Source organism: Gymnoscopelus braueri (genome assembly GCF_963280865.1).
Source record: "Gymnoscopelus braueri genome assembly, chromosome: 2".
Lineage (NCBI taxonomy): Eukaryota > Metazoa > Chordata > Actinopteri > Myctophiformes > Myctophidae > Gymnoscopelus > Gymnoscopelus braueri.
The window spans coordinates 53,524,349-53,549,405 of NC_137604.1; the positions used below are offsets into that span (position 1 = coordinate 53,524,349).

At 40.5% G+C, this 25,057-nt stretch overlaps 3 protein-coding genes across 4 annotated transcripts; 1 reads left to right on the top strand and 2 right to left on the bottom strand.

Moving 5' to 3' along the window:
- Positions 1–2,264: 2,264 nt before the first annotated feature.
- Positions 2,265–8,221, bottom strand: wdr83os (WD repeat domain 83 opposite strand). Its single transcript, XM_080454827.1, has 4 exons — positions 8,074–8,221; positions 6,120–6,225; positions 5,030–5,127; positions 2,265–2,643 (listed from the first exon to the last, which is right to left on the bottom strand). The coding sequence occupies exons 1-4, from the start codon at positions 8,121–8,123 to the stop codon at positions 2,577–2,579; spliced, it is 321 nt and encodes a 106-aa protein (XP_080310953.1). The 5' UTR covers positions 8,124–8,221; the 3' UTR covers positions 2,265–2,576.
- Positions 8,222–8,881: 660 nt separating this feature from the next.
- On the top strand, positions 8,882–17,290 carry wdr83 (WD repeat domain containing 83). Of its 2 annotated transcripts, none has more exons than XM_080446838.1 (10): positions 8,882–9,081; positions 9,789–9,911; positions 12,164–12,284; positions 12,826–12,931; positions 13,256–13,304; positions 13,855–13,981; positions 14,752–14,819; positions 15,122–15,230; positions 16,080–16,194; positions 16,566–17,290. In XM_080446838.1, the coding sequence occupies exons 2-10, from the start codon at positions 9,809–9,811 to the stop codon at positions 16,725–16,727; spliced, it is 960 nt and encodes a 319-aa protein (XP_080302964.1). In that variant the 5' UTR covers positions 8,882–9,081; positions 9,789–9,808; the 3' UTR covers positions 16,728–17,290. The 2 variants fall into 2 exon arrangements, with proteins under 2 accessions (XP_080302964.1, XP_080302965.1); XM_080446839.1 differs by having other exon boundaries at positions 9,794–9,911.
- Positions 17,291–18,141: 851 nt separating this feature from the next.
- LOC308096273 (persephin) lies at positions 18,142–19,279 on the bottom strand (the record flags this gene model as incomplete). Its single annotated transcript, XM_080443654.1, has 2 exons — positions 18,142–18,617; positions 19,228–19,279. 2 exons carry the CDS (start codon positions 19,277–19,279, stop codon positions 18,142–18,144), a joined length of 528 nt encoding a protein of 175 aa, XP_080299780.1.
- Positions 19,280–25,057: the final 5,778 nt, after the last annotated feature.

Below are 25,057 nucleotides of genomic sequence, written 5' to 3' on the forward strand. Positions count from 1 at the left end.
CTGTAGCATCTCTGTGGGGCATTAAAGAACTGGGATCCTTTTATCTGACCTGAAGTTGCAGGCAGAATATTTAATGAGTTCATTTTAGCTCAAGGCCAAGCTATGCAATTCAAATTTTCATTTAATGACCAGTGTATGATGGATTCCAAAGTACACCCAATCACTTTGACTATAGTCCATGCCAGATATTATTTTAAGACCTGAAAATAATTCCCAGATGGTTACCGTATAACTCATAAGAGGGCATAGTGGAAACAAACAGCCACAGACAAAACTGACCAGCATTTGTCCGCTGGTAATTTCTCACTCTCCTACAGGCTGACAGATATATGAACCAAACTTCAGAAGCAATTCATAAAATGTGGCCGACAAAAGCCTGACTCATTCATTTGTTTATCTCATGATGGCGCGAGAGAGAGACTGACTGCGAAAGATCCTTAGAATTGTTTGCCTAGTCTGACCATACAGTAGCAGCGTTTCCTATTACCATTTAATAGGCAGGTTGGCCTTCCTCATCCAGAGTAGCCGCCACCACAGGCATTTATCTTTATTTGTTTCAGCTGAACGTTTTTTTAGAGTCACACGGTCTAAATGTTTCATTGGTCTTGCCTTTTTTGCTTTATTATTGATGCCAATCTTTTCACCTGCCCCTCTCCACAGGGAGAGGTAAGGCACGTACGTGTCTTGCTCAAGGACACAGCGACAAGCTGGACACCTGGGGTCAAGATATGGGATAGTCTGTAGAACCATTAGCCAGGCCTGATGCCTCTCTCTCTCTCTCTGAGAAATTTTGTAGGAGAAATAACAGAGATTCAAACACGTCTGAGAAATCCAGATGGCTTTCCGAGAAACAACCGACTACATGAGTTGAGCCTTCTCATTTCCTGGTGATTGATTAGACTCACTCATTTGTGACGCCATTGTGCCCTCTAGTGTTAAAAAATGGGATACGAAACAAAAATAACAGTAGTGGCCCTGTTTTGACAGTTTGCTGCCTTTGGACAGGCCCAACCATGCGGAATAGGAGATTAGATTTAATTAAAATTGCCTCCCACCCTCCACCCACTGACCTTAAGATCTACATTCACTGCAAAAACTGTGACATTTCATTTTTTAATATCCAAATTACGCACACCGCTGCCGATCGGTGCGGATAACTGCTGACATGGACAAATTCAATATCCTATTCTCCGATAGCAATCGTCAACAAAAGAATCGAGAGCGCAGTCTCAAAACTCCTAAAACTACAAAAGGATCAAGGGAGCCGTTTTGTCCCTTTCAAGAAACGGTCAAGTTGGCGTTTTGAACCCCCTTAAATGGGTGCGAATACAGGGAAAATCCAGTGGAGTTTGCTGAAACGGTGGCTATACTGGCTCCGTTCCCAGCAGCTGAAGTGTCCAGTCGGTGCAGACGGAGCACCTGCAGGTCCGGGAGGAGGCCACTAAATCAGCTTTAGGCTGACTACCTACTCCTTTTCTTTTACTCCCAGTCTTACGCCAGCGCGCGCGCGCGCACACACACACACACACACACACACACACACACACACACACACACACACACACACACACACACACACACACACACACACACACACACACACACACACACACACACACACACACACACACACACACACACACACACACACACACACACACACACACGTGACAGAAGAGAGTGTGGCAAGCAGGCCTAGGAGATTAGAAAGGAGCAGATGAAGGCTTTGAGGGTTGTGGTACACTGTGGGTGTTTTAAAGCAGCGATCAGTGAATAAAATGGTAGGAAAAGCCAGCTATAGATTAACCGCTCAAGCTACATTTTATACTAACATCTTCCCAAATTCTGTAGCCAAAATAGCCAATCTACAAGCTCACAGCACGTTGCAATGTGTTATCATGAACTCGGTCATATTCAAAAGAGGACTTTTAACTTTTTACCTTTAATGACATGCCCCAAAAGGGATGCCGGGTTTAAAGTGGTTAATGAGGTGCCTGCTAAAACACATTCAACAAAAAAACCAAATAGAAATAGTATACTGTATTTGGTCACCCTGAGCAAAAATGATTATCCTATAATATGACTATCCAACAGTATTCTGCATCAGTTACTAGTGTGTGGCCATACTTTCACACTGTCAATAGACCTACAAACCTCCTACAATCTATGTGTGGATGAGATTTGAAAAGAAATGATTTGAACATGGTGGTAGCTTAGACTAGGCTCCATTAGTGTCTTCAATAACATCAACATAAACAAAAGCCTTTTACTTTTAAAACCATCCATATTTATTTATGACAAACCTGCAGTGGAAAAACTAACGAGTAAAACAGCCTCAAGAAGAAAAAAGGTTTATGTTTTTTTAAAGAGATGAAAATAAGAGAAGACCATTTCATCTCTCCTTTCCGGTTAATGTCCTCTCTCCATTCCTCTTCGTCATCAGCAATTCCCCCCACCCCCCCATTTTCCTCTTCCTCTCTCTGGCCCACAAGGCCAGTGGGCCAATTGGTCATCTTGTCTTCCAGTCCAGCACTGCCTGTATTCTGTCAAAACTGTGCTGTGATCAGGGTCCATGGTTACCAGGGCGGTGACATTGGCTGTGGGTTCTGGAGATATGACATTACAACTGCTGAGATGGACAGCCTGAAGACGCAAAAAAGAGGCAAGAAAATGTTGAAATTAGCAAAAGTGTGAGCAATATTGGTTGTTTTAAATTCTGATTAAAGGCAGGGATGTCCTGAATTCATCCATGGGTCAAAGACATGGCCAAATCATATTTTGATTGTGATGCTTAATTGTTTAGACAGCTCATCAATCAACTGATTGTACCAGTTAACTCTCTCGTTCGACAATCACAAACAAGTCGATACCATGGCCTTCTTAACACTGCTGTGGGTCCTCCAAAAAGAACTGTATAATCATTGTTGAAATAAATAAATGGTCCTTCAAGTGTCTCTTTGGGACTGTCTACTGTGCTTCCAATTCATCAGACAGACAGAAATATAATATAATATAATACAATTCAGCACGTCAGTTCAGTTAATCAATACTATAGAAGTCTGACGGTCAACTACGGATGCATTATTGCACTTTGCTTTAAAACATATCTACTGAGGACTGCAAAAAAATAAACACATTCACACACTGTAAGCCCAAGTTGATGTCTTTATACTGTAGTCTCAGTTTGTTCTCTCATAGGTCAGCATACAAAAAAATTCCAACTTTGCTTTCTGTGGATCTTGACTGTGCAGTTCAAGATTGCCTCACCAATGTTGAAAAGTTGTCGATATAGCTTCAGCTTGATGCTGAATTTGAACATTTGGTGATAAATTAAAGTTATGAGCTTTATGATGGGGAGGGGGGAGGTTCTAGGCCTGCTGTATCTTAACTCAATTTATTGAAATTAATCACTACAGGCCTATCATACACATAAATCAGCCTTCACTTGGATAAGGAAGATGCATCTATTTCACAGGCTGCTGAGCAAAATAAGGCAGAGATTTGTCTAACCGTCCGTCTGTATTTTAACCATACAGGTTTCACACGTACGTGTAGGGCTGTCACGATTACAAATTTAAGTTGACGATTAATTGTCAGTCAAATAATTGCGATTAACGATTTAATTGTGTGTTTGGCATTGAACATTGGAACATGTGAATAAAAGATACATTTCTGTTTGCCTTTTAGGCTTCATAATCAAAAATTGCACAGGCCAGATATGACAAATAACATGACATATTTAATAATTTTATACATTTGTAAATAGCTGAAATTGCTGATCTATGCGTTGTAAGCTTGTAGATCTGCTATTTCTGCTTTTTTTATATATTTGAAAATGTGTGAACATTTTTCAACATGGAAACGATTATGCAAAAATAAATGCGATCATCTCAAATAATTGCGATTAGACGATTACGTAATAATTGTGACAGGCCTACGTACGCGGTTCTGTAAACCATTTATTTTCTAGAGGTGTTGTAGGCACAACCACATCCAAGCATCTGCTTTGGGATCTGCCCTGCTCCCAGCCCCAATGACACCGTCTAATCCACCTCCTCTACCATCTGTTCCAACTTCCAGGTGTATTACTGTGTGCATGTGAGGTGCTCACTTTAGTGTAACACATCAGTTCCCATGCACACTACTGAATGTCTTGACTGACCTTGAAGCAGAATCTACTGTATGTTCAGGAGGCAGGCCCTGGAGGCATATTGTACTACGACTGTATTTGCTGAGCCAAACATTTTTGTGTTACTAAAATACTACGGCCTCAGGCCTGTCATTAATACAACCTCATCTAGCCAATGGACTGGGAACCATTTCCTCAGAACATATCTGTCAGAAGGGCCATGCTTTGCTCTCCTGGATCGGTGCCCTTCTACAGTATAATGTTTTATGAGCAAATGGAAATATACCACCACCCATGGAGGTCGCACAGTTTAAAAGCTTTTGTACATTAAAGTTGTCCCATCTAATGTCACCAACGACAAACCAAACTGTGTGTGGGCACATTTGACACATTTATAGTAAGCTATTATAATTCATAGCTTCCTTTGCACATGGCAGAAGTGGGCAGCCTATAACCTCTTTTTCTCTCCTTTTCAAAACATATAAAATGTATATATCACAACCATAATGCATAGATGCATCGTGAAGCAGTCTTAAGGTGGCAATTCAACTGCATCAATTTCTAATTTTAGAATCGATAATCAGTTGTTGTTTTTTGGCCGAAATAAAATCCAAGGAGAATGTCTTGAAAATAATGTGCTGGAAACTTGAAGCTTGGTGCATCACTTGTTCCAATGCAAATCGTTCCAATAATACTAGGTAGATACGAGTAAATCAGTTCACCCAGTAAAATTTGTGAATTCCATTAATTTCTATGAAATGGAGTAATCGTATAAGAATAATTGAATCAGACTGAATAGTGGTGAAATTTCATTAAATCGCTCTGAAAGAATTGTAAATTCGTAATCAAATCGTTATGAGGATACACATTTATATACCTCTAATGCTACATCATACTCACATGAAACTGCTCATCATCTGTTTGGTGTCTTCTGAGCTTCGGGAGTTGGCAAAACTGATGAAAGAGCAGTAAACCGCTATCCACGCACACCACTTCAACTGCAATATAAACACAAAAGAGAGAACACAGTCAGTGTACAATCCCCGAGAGTAATCTCATTCTTGATTAGATATAATAAAGAAGAAACTCTTAATCACTTGAACACCAAAACCCCTATTCTTAGCCGATCTACAAGCTCACAACGCTTTGCAACGTTTGTAGATCTGCTATTTCTGGGGAAGAGATTCGGTGTAGAAGTAAACAACAGCAGACCAAGTACAGTTGCAACTCAGGTCCATTTCATTAAGAAGACTAGAGGGTTTAAGTGGCTACGTTTTAAAGTAGTTCATGGGCATCTATCTATACATTCTGGGAATCTCTGTGTATACACCTGTCTGAGTGTCTTGTATGTCCAAATATGGCGAAGACTGACGTCATTAGTACCCATGTCCTACACAAACTGACATCATAGACTGGCGTCCAATATATCTGATAATCGATTCTGCGCAAAGGATTCTCACAACGGGTATTATTGCACTAGTTCTTTTAAATAAATATTACAGACATATTAACATAATTTACTCCAATGCAGAAATGGCGTTTCTACACCGAAAAACATTTACTTTTTGAAGTAGTACAATTGGTATTGACACCATGATTTTCAGCCATACAGACCAGTCTCTGCAAAAATGAATCATTACCTTGTCTCTCCAAACAGATTACACAATCTCCATTTTGTCACAAAGGACTCCAAACATGTTTTATCTGTAGTGCTGACAGGCTTCAGAAGCCCTTCAGCGTACCATCTCTACGGACGAGTTTCACCTTTAATCTTCTAAATGGAACGGGTGGGCAGGGCTCTGATCCACCCTGGGGGGCAACAGCCTTCTAGTGAGTGAGGCCACACACACACGAAAGATGGGGGAGGGGACATAGAGATTGGCAGAACTTCATAGAAGTGGTGGTGGTGACACTGTGGCGGGGGGGGGGGTTGAAGGGAGAGAGAGAGGCAGGGAGGGAGAGGGGAGGGTGTGTGTGTGTGTGGGGTCACCTTGAGCATCAGTCCACACATGCTGAAGATCATGCCCAGCAGGTTCATGTAGTCAGGTGTGGGGTCTTCCAGGGTGGGGTTTGACTCTGTACTGGGGGCTTTGTACCTAGAGGGATTGGAGATATTACTTAGATATTGAAAGTATGTTACAAATGTTATTTACAATGCTGTGTATGTTTGGTTCTTTAACAACACCTTAGTAAGCAGCATTGTGTAATTGTTAGGACCTATGTTTCGATTTGTCTGTACATTTGAATTGTTTCTGTATCAGTGTCATCAAGCTATACAAATTTAGCAAATGTGCTTAAAACACAAATAAATTAAAGTATTTGTCATGTGACAGGTAACAGGATAGGTGGGCACCAAGGAAGAGAGGGCACCTCGGTGTTACATTAGCTATTTATTTTTAGTTAAAAAATAAAATGTATACATGATTAGAACATGCTTAAACATTCAACAATTAAGGTCTAATATTTCTACAATTGCTACAAATGCATAAACAAGAAGTTGGGGGATAAAATGAAGTCTGATAATAATATACCGTGCATGTTCACATCATGTATACAGACCATTTTTCAAGTATATATATTTTTTAACATTTTGGACAAAATAGACAATTTTACATCGAGGTGCCCAGATGTCCCTAGTGCCCACTGCCCACCTATCCTGAATCCAGTGAAAGTATGTTATAAATGTTATTTACAATGCAGTGTACGTTTGGTTCTTTAACAACACCTGTATGCAGCATTGTGTAACTGTACATATTTAGCAAATGTGCTTAAAATACACATCAATTAAAGTACAATTGTCATGTCACGAGACATGTTTAAATCAGAGTGAAATGCCACAGCTATAAGATAGGTTGAATACTGTATAAATAGTTGGCAAATAGTACAGTGGTGTGGTACGATTATACAATGATACTAAAAGGATAACACAAAAAGCCCTGAGGGCTTGTTTCCATTGTGGTCCTATGTATTCAATTCATCAAGTCCACAACACACGTTATGTTGTGGATAAACTGTTTGCTGAACCAGGCAAGTATCAACAATCCTTGGCAATAAATGAAAAGACCCCACATAGCTAATCTCATGAGATTATCCCACTGAGCTGAATGAATGAGGTTGAAGGGTAGCAAACTGACGATAGCTTAGCTGCCTAGTAGCAGTGTTGCCATGTCTGCTTATTATAAGCGACTTTGGGCTTGTTTTTCCTGTTGCTTGTAAATATTGGTTAGTCTCGGGTTGCATTATTTTTTTACTTGTTTCTAAAGTGTAGTTGCTTTAATACTTGGACTTGTTTCTATAGTGTAGTTGCTTACTTGGGCTTGTTTCTAAAGTGTAGTTGCTTACTTCATGATTACATCATGATTTGTGTGCATGGGGTTCTCATCTTAAAAAAGCTACGTGCTTAATGAGTCTTCCAGTTTAGTAGACCTTGTATTGTGAATTTGTACTTCCATGTACTGTGATTCTCATGTCTTACTAAATAAAAGTACATCAATCAATACTTGGGCTTGTTTCTATAGTGTAGTTGCTTCACAATGTTTTATTATTATTTAAACCAGTGGTTCTCATATAGTTTCATGTCATGGACCCTCAAATTGTGTGTATGTATTTGTGCCTATAATCCACACCTGAAAATGTTTTGTGCCCATATCAGATTTGAGTTCTTAGAATGTTTAAAACATATTCAAAATATTCACATTTTATTTTATTTTTTTGAAAATAGCCAATGCATATACCAAACCTATATATAGGTTTACAGTGCTCACTGCTCATGTGACCTATTTAGTATTTAGTAGCTTCTTTTTGGGCTTGTTTTCCTAGACCTGGATGCTTATTTCTCACGCAAAATCTGGCAACACTGCCTAGTTAGCTGCCTAGCTAAAGTAACTAGCCAGCTCGATGTGAAGAGAAACAAACCTCATCAAAAACCTGAATAATACACTCACCGCAAAATCTTATTCTGTCTCCTTGGGTCCGCCATATTGTTAGAAGACATGTTGAGATTAATTCGTAATGTCCTGCTTTACTGTAAAGTGTTTTAAAAGATATAAACCCAAGAGTGATTTAAAGACACAGCTGACCGACTCACTATGACAGCTTGGTTCAGGGAGGTGACCGGTTTTCATTTCAAAATAAACGCCAGTTGTAGCCTTGGCTCACAAGACGGTCATCTGTCATGACCGTCTTAGATGATCTTCAAAATAGTGTTTGCACTTTCTCCCTTTTTGGCCCGTACATCTACATTAACATTCTAATTTCAAATATAAAGTGCTTACCCCATGGCCACAGATGTTACAATTATGTACGGGCCAGCAGAAGTACCCGTATGTTCTGTATTATTCAATAAAAAACATTTTTATCCAATTGGTGGCCATTTTATTATAGAGTTTTAATGTATAAGAGTGCAGTACACCTCCCAACCAATAGGGTCACGTAGTGAAAAAGCATAATGGCGAAAATGCGGACAAAATGGCCACCGATCGGATTAAAATGTGTTGTATTGAAAAATATGGAAGATACAGTACTTTTGAGGACCCGTACATAATTGTAACATCCATGGCCATAGGGTAAGCACTTTGTATTTGAAATATGAACGTTTGGGTAGATGTATGGGCTAAAAAGGGAGAAAGTGCAAACACTATGTTGAAGTTAATCCATGACTGTATGACAGTCATATATCAGGGCTACGCCGTAAGCATTCTGAACCTTTATTCTGAAATTAATATTTCACCCCAGCATGCATTGCGTGTGATACCGGACGCATGCATGGCTGCTACAACCACAACACAACTGGCTTTATATTCTTTATAATTGATAACTAATGCTTATTATTCTGTTGATTATTAGCAACGCTGGAGAAATTATGTTTTCAGCTTCTGAGAAGCAAGGCTGAAAATCTTTTTTTTTTCTCACTCATAAACTACCACAGCTCTTCTATCAAATACTGCAAATAAGTAAGTAACACAACAAAATCAGCCTCCACCGATTGGCCAGCTTTTGATCAAGATTGCATATTATTGTATGTCTGTAATGTTTCGATGAATTGAATACACAGGACCCCAATGGAAACAATTAAGCCATGGTGCTTTCTTGGGTTTGGGTTTTTAACATCCTTTTGTATGGAACTGTACTTTTGTTCCTCTTTTGCAAACCGTCAATAAAGTATTAAATCAATCAATCTGATGTATTTGATCGAGTCTGACTTTTACTTTCGTATCTATGATAGTAGATATATGCAAATGTCACAATATTTATCTGTGGAACCGAGTCAAACTAAATGTAATGCCTCCACTCAAATATGATTATTTTGGGGGGGTCCCCAATTCAAAGGGGGTTCCAGGGGGTCCCCAGCAAAAGTAGCTAATGTAGCATCACAATCATGTTCCACTTTATCCATTTGTAAGTTGGCTATTCAAAAATAGCAGATCTACAAGTTCACAGCGCGTCACTCTGTGCCGTGCTGCGAGCTTGTACATCTGCATTTGGAAAATCTTGAATAATTTAGAATTTCTTTAAAACAAATCTTCTCTTCCGGGGTTCCCTGCTGGCACAAAACCTTTTCAGATGGGGGTCTGCAGAAAAATACCTATCAATTTGGGGGTCCTTGACAAGAAAAGGTTTGAGAACCCCTGTCTTACATAATGTGTACATATTTCCACAGTAAAGTACACAGATTGGACTATGACGTTCCCCCAGCCTAAACTCCAGGCTCCTCAGCTTCCTCGACATCTGATCAGAACCATAGACTGTCTGCAAGGAGCTGTCAGGGCTGTGCGCTTCAATGGTAAGATGAACTACTGTGCTTTTACAGTAGATGTGATTAGCAGTGGTGGTACATGTACTCAAGTACTGTAAGTAAGTAAGTCTTGCTGAGGCCCATAGGGCAGGAGCCTATCCCCTGTTTCCTTAGCGTGAGGCTACTGTACTCAAGTACTGTACAAATATATTTAAATATATTTAACTCCACTACAATTATTTGAAAACTTTAGTTACTAGTTACTTTGTATATTTGAATTGTTACAAAACATACATTAACCAATAACCACTATTTAAACTTTGGCTAGCCGATCTACAACCTCACAACGCGTCGCAATGCGACCCGTTGTGAGCTTGTAGATCTGCTATTTTCAAAAGATTTCAATACACTTTATACATATGATACCTGCTGAAATGGGACATTCTGCATAATGAGTACTTTAACTTTTGATACTTTGAGGATATTTTGATGCCATTTCTTTTGTACTTTTACTTAAATACAATTTTGTTTTAACTTTTTCCACCACTGGAGATTAGATGTATTTATTGACCCCAAGGAGGAAATTGAAGCGTTACAGGAGCCAGGATTATACAAATGGTGCATAAGTGGCTTAAAAAGAAGACACACAACATCGCTGGAGGTTATTTAAAAAATGCAATTACTTCCAGTACAGCCCTTATACGATCATCAAACAGTATATTATGTACTATGGAGGCTGTGTTCCAATGGATCCAATGTAGTTATTATTTAGTAACAAGCTCTTGTTCGTTGGTTCAATATTTATAAAACCCTCAGACAGACTTAACCACTTTCACATTCACTTCTAAAAATGTTAAAAAGTAGCAAAAATACCAATCTACTGTGAGATCGTAGAATCGCTATTTTCACTACTTTAGCTTGACACAACGAAGTAGGGAATTGATTTGCGAAAAAATATAAAAAAGTTGAAATATAGAGATGCAAGGTTTCTGCCCGTCGGCGACAATATCCTAAATTAGGTTTGCAGGAGTCATAAGATTAGCACCTTAGGAGCAGATGGCATCCACAGTAGTGACACTTAGAAGTAATGCCAGGAGATCAGCCTGGGATCGAGCCAAGAACATCCAGGTGACTCCTCTGCCATCGGCCTCTGTAGGGGTCTAGGGCTGAGAGATGATATGGCTTTTCCTATGGACACAGACCATGAAGAGGCACTGCTCTTGGTCACAGTTGCTTAAACAAAGTTTAATTCATATTAAAAAAAACAATATGGATATTTTGGCCCAATGCAAGGCATTCATCAGAATGTTCTAGGGACAGTGACACCGAAAGATGTGTTACATCTGTTATCTGGGTATTGTGGCTTTGACCTTTACACTTCCTTCCTACTTCCCTGTAATAGGGCTGTCACGATTAGAAATTTAAGTTGGCGATTAATTGTCACTCCAAAAATTGCGATTAACGATTTTTAATTTAGTTTTTGGTATTAAGCATTGGAACATGAATAAAAAATACATTTCTTAAGGATTTGTAGGCTTTTTTATCAAAAATATTGCACAGGGCAGATAAGAAAAATAACTTAAATATTCAAAGAAATTATTGACATATTTAATCATTTTATTCATGTAAAAAAAGCAGAAATAGCTTTGTGACGTGTTGTACGCTTGTAGATCTGCTATTTCTGCTTTTTTTTAAATATATTTGAAAATGTGTGAACATCTTTCAACATGGAAACGATAATGACGATTATGCAAAAAATAATTACGATTATCTCAAATAATTGCGATTAGATGATTGTGTAATATTTGTGACAGGCCTACTGTTGATGAGGATTTCCGTTTGTTACGCTGCCCGTAGCGATGCGTGGTAAGGTATAAATGTAGTCAGTCACTCCTGTCACTGTCGTTGAACAAACTCAAGAGCGAATGAGCAGGGCTCAGATCGTCAAGATACTTGGTGTGAATGATGAATGATCCATAGAAATAAATGTATTGAACAAACATTACTCCAGTGTGCAGGCTAGTACGCTGTTAGTGTTCTGCCATGTCAAACATGGAAAAGTACAAAAGTAATCAGTGGGGAGGCCTTTGTGACACGTTGGTTCAATATGAAGATGTGTTGGTTGTCCATGGCGATAAGAGTCACCGGGTGCCCCAGTAATGTAGGTAGCTGTGCCTGTGAACATGGAAGTAGAGCGTTTATGCATACATATACATACAGTATATGTTCCTTTGTATCGATGGAATGATCAGTTGTGAGAAGATGTGTTCGGTCTGTCTCCCTCTCTCCTCCCCTGTCAGCTGATGGTAACTACGTGCTGTCCTGTGGCAGTGACAAGTCTCTGAAGCTGTGGAGCGGCAGCAGAGGCACCCTGCTGAAGACTTACAGCGGTCATGGATATGAGGTCCTAGACGCAGATGGGTAATGGGTCTTTCATATATTACTAGAATCACATTATTAAAAGCACATTACGTATTAATACACTTATGTACACAACACATAGAAGTGAAGAGTCCAGATGGCTTATTAAGTTCAAGTCAAAATGTGCCACATGAATAAGGTAAAGTGCAAAATGCACCATATGGATAAAATGATCATATGCAAATATTATTTGTATCTTTCATTGTATTATGCTGTGCTATGTTGTTATTCAACTTCAAATCTTACAATGTCATTACTCAAAATACCTGTAATTCTACCTACTCCCCACTTAGATTTCTAGTTTTAGCCCCTACATTGAATTTAGATGTCACCAGGTGTATTTAGGCAGATATCTCCGATCGTCTGGCCATGCAAGACTAATAAAGAAGCAATAGAAAAATAGACACACATTAGAGGTTAAGGCAAACTTAATCATTGTCCACATGCAAGGAAATGGTGCTTGCTTTCTTGATGGACAAAGTTTTGCCCATGTTTTACTTTTACCTGGTTAATTAAAGGGTCTATGTTGTTGCTTCCACAGTTCCTTTGACAACAGTCAATTGTGCTCCTGTAGCTCGGACAAGACGGTGATCCTGTGGGATGTGGCCACTGGACAGGTCGCACGCAAACTCAGGGGACATGCTGGGGTGAGCGTTTTTATCAGCAGGCTTCCTGGCAGGCAATTCTGAAAAGAGATTGCTGGTGAATTACATCACACTGTCAAAGTGTTGTGTGTGTGTGTGTGTGTGTGTGTGTGTGTGTGTGTGTGTGTGTGTGTGTGTGTGTGTGTGTGTGTGTGTGTGTGTGTGTGTGTGTGTGTGTGTGTGTGTGTGTGTGTGTGTGTGTGTGTGTGTGTGTGTGTGTGTGTGTGTGTGTGTGTGTGTGCGTGCGTGCGTGCGCATAACAGTACAAATGCAGAGAAGAGTACATGAACACGAGGCTTCCCTGATACAGACTCTGTTTATTCACAGAAAGTCAATTGTGTCCAATTCAATGAAGAGGCAACTGTCATTTTATCTGGTGAGTCTCTGCTTTTGTTACAATGTTACTGTAAATGTAAGAAAATTCTCAATATGTACAATTGATTCTGTCCATATCTGATTACTTTACTTTGTACCAGTGGTGTAAAGTAACTAAGTACATTTACTCAAGTTCTGTACTTAAGTACAATGTTGTGGTATTTCCAGTTTTCAGTACTTTCACTTCTACTCCACTACATCTCAGAGGCAAATATTGTACTTTTACTCCACTACAATTATTTGAAAACTTTAGTTACTTTGCAGATTTTGATTATTATTACAAAACATACATAACCACTTCAGACACAGGTTCACCCAGCTGATGCCTGCTCAGATGATCATGATGAGCTCTTCAGGGTTAAGTGTCTCCTTCTAAGCCTTAGAAAAAGAAACTTAACCCCTAAGAGCATCTAAGGGACCCTTTGACATGGGGGTGGGGGGGGGTGACCTTCTGATTAGCAGACACAGTATTGCACATACTCTAATGGTACCTCACCATGAAGCTGATTCTGTTCTCCCTCAATAACATGACAGATCTGTCTCTCATACAGGGTCTATAGATGGGACAGTGCGGTGCTGGGACACCAGGTCGCGAAGGTTTGAGCCCATTCAGACTCTAGACGAGGCTACGGACGGCATCAGCAGTCTGAAGGTGGTCCAACACGAGCTCCTTACCGGGTCAGTGCCAACATGCTTATATCACCCACTCATATGTGTATGCAAAGTCTGAACATAATTTAACATAAATGTGTTCATTTAATGTACAATAAATATATTTTTTATTATAAGAATTGTGTGATTTTGTCCCCAAAAATACAGTGTTTAGTATACCAACACCACACTGACTAGTGTTTGTGTTTAGTATACCAACACCACACTGACTAGTGTTTGTATTTAGTATACCAACACCACACTGACTAGTGTTTGTATTTAGTATACCAACACCACACTGACTAGTGTTTGTATTTAGTATACCAACACCACACTGACTAGTGTTTGTATTTAGTATACCAACACCACACTGACTAGTGTTTGTGTTTAGTATACCAACACCACACTGACTAGTGTTTGTATTTAGTATACCAACACCACACTGACTAGTGTTTGTATTTAGTATACCAACACCACACTGACTAGTGTTTGTGTTTAGTATACCAACACCACACTGACTAGTGTTTGTGTTTAGTATACCAACACCACACTGACTAGTGTTTGTGTTTAGTATACCAACACCACACTGACTAGTGTTTGTATTTAGTATACCAACACCACACTGACTAGTGTTTGTGTTTAGTATACCAACACCACACTGACTAGTGTTTGTGTTTAGTATACCAACACCACACTGACTAGTGTTTGTGTTTAGTATACCAACACCACACTGACTAGTGTTTGTGTTTAGTATACCAACACCACACTGACTAGTGTTTGAAATGTCTTTTGTTCAGGTCAGTGGATGGTAGACTGCGACGCTATGACCTGAGAATGGGACAGCTACATGTGGACTTCATCAACAGTCAGTAACTCCATCATTCATAGATTAAATTACATAAGTAAACATTGTATGTTTAATATACTCCAGGTGTGATGTGTCACCAATTATGATATTCATCTGGGGGTCGGTTAGGCGTCTGTGCAAATATTGTATATTCTTCTACAGCATTCACTTCTAACCCTTTAATGACCTGTGTGTGTGTGTGTGTGTGTGTGTGTGTGTGTGTGTGTGTGTGTGTGTGTGTGTGTGTGTGTGTGTGTGTGTGTGTGTGTGTGTGTGTGTGTGTGTGTGTGTGTGTGTGTGTGTGTGTGTGTGTGTTCCAGGCCCCATCACATGTGTGTGTTTCAGTGAGGATGGCCAGTGTACGCTGACCTCCAGTCTGGACTCTGCAGTCAGGCTACTGGACAAGAGCACCGGGGAGATGCTGGGAGAGTGAGTCATTTCCACTAGATAGACACTTCAGATTAGCAGCAACAAACAACACAAATTGTGCTTATACTGTACCTAAATGGTAGCCTGGCTCCACCCCCTGAATCGTTTGCCTCGCATTCAGGGTCTGGTGACGCTGTCGAAGGCGGGTGTTTCTCGGTTGAAAATCTGTACGACGAATGGGGATCGGGATAATCCAGTATGAACCAATCGCCAAAGAGTCCCACTTTGGCCACGCCCCCATCTCAGAAATCGGCTGCAATGAGAGGGCTTTCAGAATGAATAATGGAGTGAAACGAAATGAAAATTCTGGCTGAGTGTTAGGCTACCTAAATGGAGGAAAACATATTATCACTGACTGTTTAGCACCACTTTAAGGGTGACTCTGCAACAATGTAGCTGGTTATGGTCATGTGTAGCTTGACTATTGTACAACTTTTTCGCCCATAGACTGAACGCACGTTTTACGTTCACTACTACTCATTTGAACTCTCCCAGGAAGTGGATTTTCTATAAAATAAAATAAATAGACATGTTCCTGTTTAGTATTTTCACTGTTTGGAAAACAGTAATTGAGAAAGGATTCTTTGCACTTCACTGATAAATAGAATAGCAGTTTCAAAGAATATATATGAAATGCACAAACTACGATCCAGACATAGTAATCATGTCAAATGGGGGCCTGTGGTTTAATGTTGGGAGTCAAATTGGGGGTCCGTGAAATAAGAAAAGGTTGAGAAACACTGATCTTGTTTATACTTAGACTTAGAACCACCAGACCATGTTCAAAAGTTACAGTTATGAACACTGTCCATATTGATGTGATGACATTTTACCATGTGGTGTGCCCAGGTTCACAGGACATAAGATGAAAGGCTATAAGCTGGACTGCTGCCTCTCCAGCAAAGACACCCATGTTCTCAGCTGTTCTGAGGATGGTCACGTATACTGCTGGGACCTGGTGGAGGTAGGAGTCCTCTCATTATGTCCTATTCTTTTAAAGCCTGAGTTCTACTTAGTTTTGTGCGAGTGTCGCTCACCGAGAATATCAGAGCTTGTAGATCTGCTATTTCTGGACGCCGGCGCACAAGTTTAAATCAGGCATTACTCTGTACTGAAAGAATACTACACATGCTTTACAAAGTGGTTGTGTGTCTGGGCATTAGTGTGTATCAGAGGATTGAATAATTGATTGATTCACTGAAAGTAACACTAACTGTAAATACAGTAAATACCACGAGCCTTTCTTATTTTGTTTTGTTTTAAAATGCAGTGAAGAAGACTAACAGTTTTAACGCCATCGTTTTTTGTCATTTGTAACATTCCCCTTCCTCTCAGGGCTCTTTGACACTGAAGCTGCCGGTGGGGAAGGCTGTCGTCCAGTCACTGGCCTTCCATCCCTCAGAGACCCGCCTCCTGACAGCCATGGAGGGGCGTGTCCAGGTGTGGGCCGCAGAGCCAGAGGAAGCCGAGGAAGAGGAGGATGTGGGGACAACATAGATATACAGTGACAGCAGCCACTGTAAGAAGTAGGGGTGTAACGATACAGCAAATTGCGTCGATGCATCGCCTTTAATTCCAACGATCCAACTAACAACGTATTGCTGTTCAAACGTATCGTTACACTAGTAAGAAGTTATGGAGGAAAGACTGAGCTCATCAGGGTTAGAACTGTAGTGTATTCTCTTTGTAGTATGAAGACAATGAATATGTAAACAAAACAAAAGACATCTTCATGCCTGTGATCCAGTGACCTCTCAAAGTGGGGTCCAGGGACCCTCAGGGTTCATTGAGGGGATTCCAAATGGACCCTTACATGTCTGTAAGAGTTACGGGGGTCCGTGAAATAAAAGAAAGTTTGAGCTAAAGGATATATGTGTGGGAAACAAATGTGCCTATTTTATATGTGAACCAAATTAACTGACCTTCTATCATTATGACTGTAAGCAGTTACGGCTCACCCTATAAATAAATGGTTGGATTTCTTAACTGGGTGTTTGGCCAAATATGTGGCAAAACACTGAAATGTTTTTTTGTACATATCTGTGAATAAATATTTTGAACCCGCACTAGATCATGAATTGTCTCATGGCCTTCAACACATTATTTTAAAAGAAATTCAATTATGTACAAGGTTGTCTTTATTAGTAAATGTACATACATAAATGGTGTATCACAAAATAAGTTAAACAATACCACAAAGGAATGTTGTCAAATAAATAAATAACTTATTTATTTACATAAATACATTTTTCATTGCTGATCGTTGCGAACGTTGTTTGAATGGCAAAGCAGCTTCACTCAAATTCATAGTGAACCACAGTGTAGTTACCGTACTTTGAAAAGGACACACAAATACTTTGTGTCAAATAATGTTCTCCTCGAGGACAAATAAACTGTATCTGATTAGCAAATGACTTCAAAGTAGTTTCTTTTAAATAGCATCCATATCATTTCTGAGCTTATTCAATGCCAAAGTCAAGTAATTATTGTAATATCGTGTAACTCAGTTCAATTCTATCCATTCTGCTCCACATCAGAAAATAACAGACCTCTCTCAGCAAATGGAGACATTAACCCATTAGGACCTGGAACGCATCTGTGTCACTTTAGATTTATTTGGCTATTCAAAAATAGCAGATATACAAGCTCATAGCGCGGCACCAAGTGCCGCGCTATGAGCTTGTAGATCTGCTATTTTTGAAAAATCGTGAAAACAAACAAAACTGTTAGGATTTAGAAAACATTATAAGAATCGCCTCAGGTCTTAATGGGTTAAAACAATATTCTTGGTAAAAAAAAGCCTTTACAAACATTTACAGACATTAGAAAAGCGCCTGCTTTTCCCCCTGACTCCTTCTCTTTTGCCTCTCCTCAAAGCATCCCCAAAGCGACCGTCTCCTCAGCCCTCTCTCTAGCCCACACAGCTGCAGCCGGCCGCCGAAAGCTTCTCCACCTTGTGCCAGCGATGGGAGTTATCCAGGAAGGCCATGTCCTCGTGGTGGGTGGGCCGGCAGCAGGGCGCGCTGCGCCACTGCTCCTCGGGCGCAGGGTGGGGGAGAACGCCGGTCAGCAGCAGGTTGGTGAGGGTGAGGTCGTGGTTGGAGCGCACGCGGGGACACGCGCCACCGCAGTACTTGAAGAGGACGCTCTCGTCCGAGTCGTAACCCAGGCCCAGGGCTCGAACCCGCAGGAGGATGGAGCGCAGGCTGCAGTTTGTCTCCGAGGGTGATGAGCGGCGTGACCGGATCGGCCCTGGGGTCGGGACAACGGGGTGGGGCGATTGTCCAACTCGGAAACCCTCCCCCTGGGTGTCATCCTCAGGGGCCCGGCTACGTGTTTCATCCCTATCTGGAGAGCTGGTTGGAGACGCTGCTTCTCTTCGTTGATCTAATAGAATAGAAATATGTAGAGTTAAATATTTAAACTTTGAAATGTATACAATGAAGTGACAGTTACCAAAAGCAGCCCCTTCTAAATTCGTCCACATTCAGTTAAATGATGGCACGTTGATATCAACACTTCGGAAATTAAACACATAACCGACATAGATATTCAATCTCTCTTTCAGAATAAATAACGTCTAAGGCTTGGAAACATATTTTACAGCCGTAGTCCAAATTCTAGATCTCTGGAGTCATCACAACCACGTCATTCTAATAGCAGTTAAGAAATAAATTCGCTTTTACTGTATCCTTAAGGTCACGACCCCACTTACCGAGCAATGATCTTATCCAGTGGCCCGCTCCTCTCTGAACACAAAACAGCAACAGAATCACTTTCAGCAAGGACCTCATCTCCAGTGTCTGCTCTTTGTCTGCCCGTCGCTTGGGAAATGCACGTTAGTACGAGTGATGCTGAGATGTAGACGAGTCACGACCTCCAATATATAGCCCTCCAAGAGGGGGGCGGGGGGGGGGGGGGGGTGCGGAGATGAGATGAGGAGGTGTATGGGGGAGAGGTACTAACCCGTTCCTTGCCAACCGACTAACACCCTCACCTGAGCGTGGGAGGGCAGGCGGGTGTTTGATGCAGCATTTTTGATTTGTCATGATAGGATTGTCTAATTGGTGTAAATCACATACTTGAGTAGGTTGAACCCCCCTCTCCCCCCAGATGTTTTTCCAGTCGCTTTTGGCCCATGCAAAATGGATTCCGATGGTAGGGCGGGCTCTGTCTGGACCACTATGAAGCTAGGTTGGCACTGATAACAGTCACAGCCAATTGTGGTATACTGTACAGTACATAGTATACCCACATTATACAAATAATGTGCAGACTGGCTGGCAGACGGGTCACTGGAGGAGACACGAAAGGAAGGCGCGAACCAGTTAAAATTGGAGCGGGGTGGTAAGAGGGGTGAAGACATAATGAGAACAATGAAGAAAAAAGCCCAACAGGGCCTAGTTCAGTTCTACAGACATTCCACCATTCCAATAGGTGACTTAACCTTCAGACGGAGGCAGCATTCAGTAGCTCGTCCATAAATTGAGGGATTTTCATCAGACATGTAGGATACGTAGAATATGTGTTATGTAACATTTATAGGGCAGAAGTAAGTAGGTAAAGAATGCAATGACGATGATGATTTAGGGCTCCTATTTGTACACTGTACTTTTCCATGGCGCAGAGCTGTGTCAGTGAGCTGGTCAAACAGCACGATGAGGTGTCTTTAACAAATGACTGACTTAACATGACCAACACTGAACGCAGACTATAGGGATGAGGACAAAGGAAAGGAATTTTTGCCTTTCCAAACATCTGAGTCTCATTCTGCATGTCTTCTTCTGACCATATCTGGATATATTGTGACAATACTTGACTCACAAACTACATAAAGGCAATAACATTTAACACTATACTGTAGAAAGCTTTGAACATTTTGCAGATGCTTGTCTCATTTTAAAGATTTTAAATGGGCTTGCACCTCCACCACTAAAACAGTTCATAGAGCGAAGAGAAAGTGGTGACAGAACAACAAGGGCAACTACCAGAGGAGACTGTGAGGTACCATTCAGACAGAGTGTGTTTGGTAAAACAGTCTTCTCTGTTAGAGCCCCCCATCACTGGAACAGTCTTCCTACCGAAGTAAGAGAGACCACCAACTATCTAACCTTCAAATTCAACCTTAAAAGATGGCTTAAAGCTAACCAAATTTGTAATCATGAGTAAATTTCGGCTCCATTAATCACTGTGTCTTCTCATATTTTACTGTATCTGTTTTGTCTTCTGTATTATGTCTACTTGTTTTGTATTGTTGATGATGTCTCTTTTTGTATGGATACCACTTTTTAACAGCCTGCTCCGGGACTACAGATGAAAATTAGCCAACTCTGGCTAACTCTGGCTCATTTACATGGACGTGAATAACTGACATGTTGATCAATGTGCATTGTCCCTGTTAAATAAATAAATAAAATAAATAAAAAGCATGCTCTTTGTATTCAGCTATTCTAGTAACTAGTAATTTCCCAGATACTGAAGCAGTGGTACTTCTACTTGAGTTAATTAAAGATTTCAGGACCAAACATTTCAGCCTATCCACCAAAGGCTTCATACTGGTTTAAAGAGCGGGTGTTTCTTGAACTTATAAAAGATCATACAATCAGGATTAAACAAAACATTTCACAGCATCTAATGGGATCTAATGATATCTTACTTTGAAAACAAAGAAGATCCTACCTCCTTATTAATGTTAGCAAAAGGTACTACTACATTCAGACAGAAACAGAATGATGTAGTGGTATGTTCGACCAATTGTAATATGGTATCCACAGCATATTATGTACCTGTTATGTACTTATTTATTTTATATGTTCTATTTTAGTTTATTTTGTATTTATATTAATATTTTATATACACCAACCACAAGGATATGGCCTTCCTGGATAACTCCCATCGCTGGAGAAGCTGTCAACGGCAGGCTGCTGCTGCGTGGGTGGGCTAACGTTCGAGGCCTGACAGTCAGTGAGGCGTGAAGCTGGTTACTGGTAAGTTGTCAGGTGATTTTGATGTATTCCTTCTCTATGAAAGACATTAGAGGTCAGGTTGCCCATAGACCTGCCGGAAACATGGAGACCCAACACATGTTCAGATCTCCACAGGATTTTAATCCCTGAGGGAAGGATATGAACAACATTCTCTCCATTGTCAATATACAGTATCAAACGATAATTTGAGTGTTCTTGAGTGACGCACTGAACCCCCTTCTTGTGATCAGAATGTCACTGGTTTACCGTTAAACCCTATAGACATTGTCAAATACAAGATACAAGAATACAAGCTTGTAGATCTGCTATTTTCACTGAATCTCCACCTATTTTCGCCAAATGTTTGCCTATTTTTGTTGAAGGTTTGTCTATTATGGTAGGGCTCTGCTGTCTTTAACTAGGAGAAACATCATTTCGTTTTTTTCTAAAGCTGCTTGTGGACGGAAAACAAATGACAAATGACAAATAAAGCAATCTTGAATCTTCTATAATGACATGCCCAGAATAGGGATGCTAGAGTTCTGCTAGTAAATGTGGGCTTGGGGGCGCAAAAGAGTAATGTTTCTTCCTCCTCATCCCTCTCCTCCCTCAACAACGACCTCTTAGATACCCTTGAGCAAGGTACTCAACTCCCATTTACAGTTCAGTGATCGGGTCAGTTGTAACATTTGTTTAGCATTTTACCCAAATTTCTATAAAACAAAGGAATGAAGCACTTATTCTTTTTTGTATTAGATTTACATTCTAATTCTATTCTCTGTTCATGTAGTAGTTTCTGTTCCGAAACCATAGTAAGTCTGTAGAGAATACAATTACACTTGGGTTCACTTAATGTTACTTTAACTATCAAAACTTCATGGAAACTATTGTATTATGCGCTTTTCTATCTAGTGCTACAGTAAACTGTGGACTTGTGTTGTACAATATTTATAATATTTCAAGATTTCAAGGGATTTTATTGTCACAAGGATGTACAAGTACATGCACTGTGAAAAACTTAGGTTGGGGTGCTCCATAATACACAATAAAATAAAAAACAATACATAAATAACAATACTAAACGTATTAACAGCCCTAAAGCCGTTGTTTCAAAACCCAGATCAGCATACAAGACCGCTTAGAAATGTATGACTGTGTTCTTCGCACACCCTCCCCCCCCCCCCCCCAGTGTATGGATGTAAAAAGGAAATGAGAATTAGCTATTTTTTAATTGGTCATCACAATTTACAGATTTGCATGGTGTAGCAAAACTTATGTTGACTGTTTGACCCACTGCTTGACTCAGACCTCCAGATGAGAGGTAGACATGACAAAGGGTCTCGGGGAGCTTCTGGAACTCACACACTGACCTTCCAGTAATCCTCACAGACAACGGGAGCATGGGGGGGGGGGGGGGGGGGGGCAAAAGGCTCTGACACATTCCTTCCACCTCCCATAAGACAGAGGTGAAGGATGATGGGAACGGGAAGAGATGAAACGAGAAGAAAGAGGAGAAGAGGAGAGGGAGGAATACAGTGTATGCAATCGTCTTGGAATTTGGCTCCAGGAAACGGCAGTTGTCAGAAGTGAGGAATGGAAAGAATTCTGCATCATTTATGAGAAACCTTTCTTTCTACTGTGGAAGTGTTGTCAAGCCAGGGAAGCATATCGTTGCTGACAGGTGGAAACCTTGTACTGTATGTCCAAAACCGTAACTTTTCAGGAAATGCAAAAGAGAACCTGTGTTCCATTCGATCCAATGTAGATGTAAAAACCCATAGACAGATTGTACCATGTCATTAAGTAGTCCGATAATAAATACGGTCGGAGTGACTTATTGTCGGTATCAGCCAAGCAACGAGGGAGTCTATCACCTTTACAATGCACTAGACCCCTGGGAGATGGATTGCTGATGTGGAGTGTCATATTTACCGTCAGATCTCAGTATTTACCGCAAGTCTTAGTTACCCAAGCTGTACACTGAGAGGATGGTGCTAAACCAGACATGTCATAATGTTTTTTTTTTACACATTACATTTTTTTCCAAAATAGAAGATCTACAAGCTCACAGTGTGTCACAATATATCAAATATAGTGCAATAGTATAAAAGAAAACATTAAAAATATGAATTATGGAGTTAAGAAATGTATGCCCAACAGCAATGCTACTGGGGAGAAATAGGGCACACAATGCACACATGGGAGAGTAACAAGGTCAACCAGGGGTAATGGACTGAAACCCTAAAGGCTAGAGAAGCATTTTATGTTCAGTACATACACAAGTAAGACGCGCGAACGCTGGAAGCGAACGCAGCTCGAAAATATTGTGTATTTACGGACTTGTAATCCGTGTTATTTCACTGTGATGGGGAGAGGTGTGTGTGTGTGTGTGTGTGTGTGTGTGTGTGTGTGTGTGTGTGTGTGTGTGTGTGTGTGTGTGTGTGTGTGTGTGTGTGTGTGTGTGTGTGTGTGTGTGTGTGTGTGTGTGTGTTGTCTAAATTCCTGCACTCTGGCGCCCTCTACACTCTGGCGCCCTCTACATAGGTACTGCATGGACACAGACAGACACACAGACACACAGACACACAGACAGAGACACACACACACAACCCGAGCAGGTTTACATAGTAAGCTCCACTTGGTCGGAGGCGCGGCTTCGCCGCGCCTCCTTCCGCGTTCGCAATCATCGGTTCAATTCCCCAGACTGACTCCACCGCAAGATATCTAAATATACTTAAGATTTATAATGGATAAGAAAAGATTTATAGTATAGGTATATACTGATGATTGGGGTTTTCACACACACACACACACACACACACACACACACACACACACACACACACACACACACACACACACACACACACACACACACACACACACACACACACACACACAGTATATGGAATGTTTTGGTATGCTCTAAATCTTGACTCATCTTAGGTCTCTGTGAATATCACATGTCACTCAGACTGGTGCATTCCTGCACGTTCAGACTGAAAGATGTTGCACATTGTGATAAATGTCCTGCAGTTAAAAACAAAAACAAACTTGATCAAAGACACATCCTTTAACTCCAGTATGAATAAATGATTTATTTGTTTTCTAATACCCATAGACCACTCTCAAATAATCCACGATCAATATGTTTGTAATAACACAGCCTATAAATGGCAGAGGTTGGATCGGGAACGGAGACTGTGCTAAAAATAAAGAAGATTTATAATGCGTAGACTTGGCAGTAGCTCTCTTTGATTGTGAAGAATTCTGTTTGTCTCCCTCCTCAGAGGCAGTGCAGGGCTTAAGTCCAGGCAGGACTCCAGGTAGGGCTAAATGTAGACTGACTAGGAGCCAAACCTCACACTGAGTGGTAAAAATAGACATGCATTTGTTTATTTATTGAAAATGGAAAAAACAATGTAGGCAATAGAGCTGGGCATCGTCTGGATATTTATTGATTATCGGTAACAGTGTGATAAAATGTAGAAAATGTATTTTCCTATTCTTGCAGGCTGCATTACAGTAAAGTGACAACATTTTCAGAATGTTATAGCTGATGACCCAAACAATGAATATCTCTACCTGTTTTGTCATCATATCCACATTACTGATTGTTTCTCAAAACCTTTCTTGAGTTTACATTTTTACAGTAAGCACGTTAAGTGGAGTGATGAATACTGATGGATTCCAGAATGAGAATAGGACAGCTGATACAGCACATTGACCAAAATGTTGCACAATTGTAAGGCCTAATTCATACATTCTGATGCACCTGTCACTCGCTGAATTTTTTTTTTTTAGATTACATAAAGCGTCACATTTGATGTTGAAAATCCGACATTTTTGTACTTGAATGAT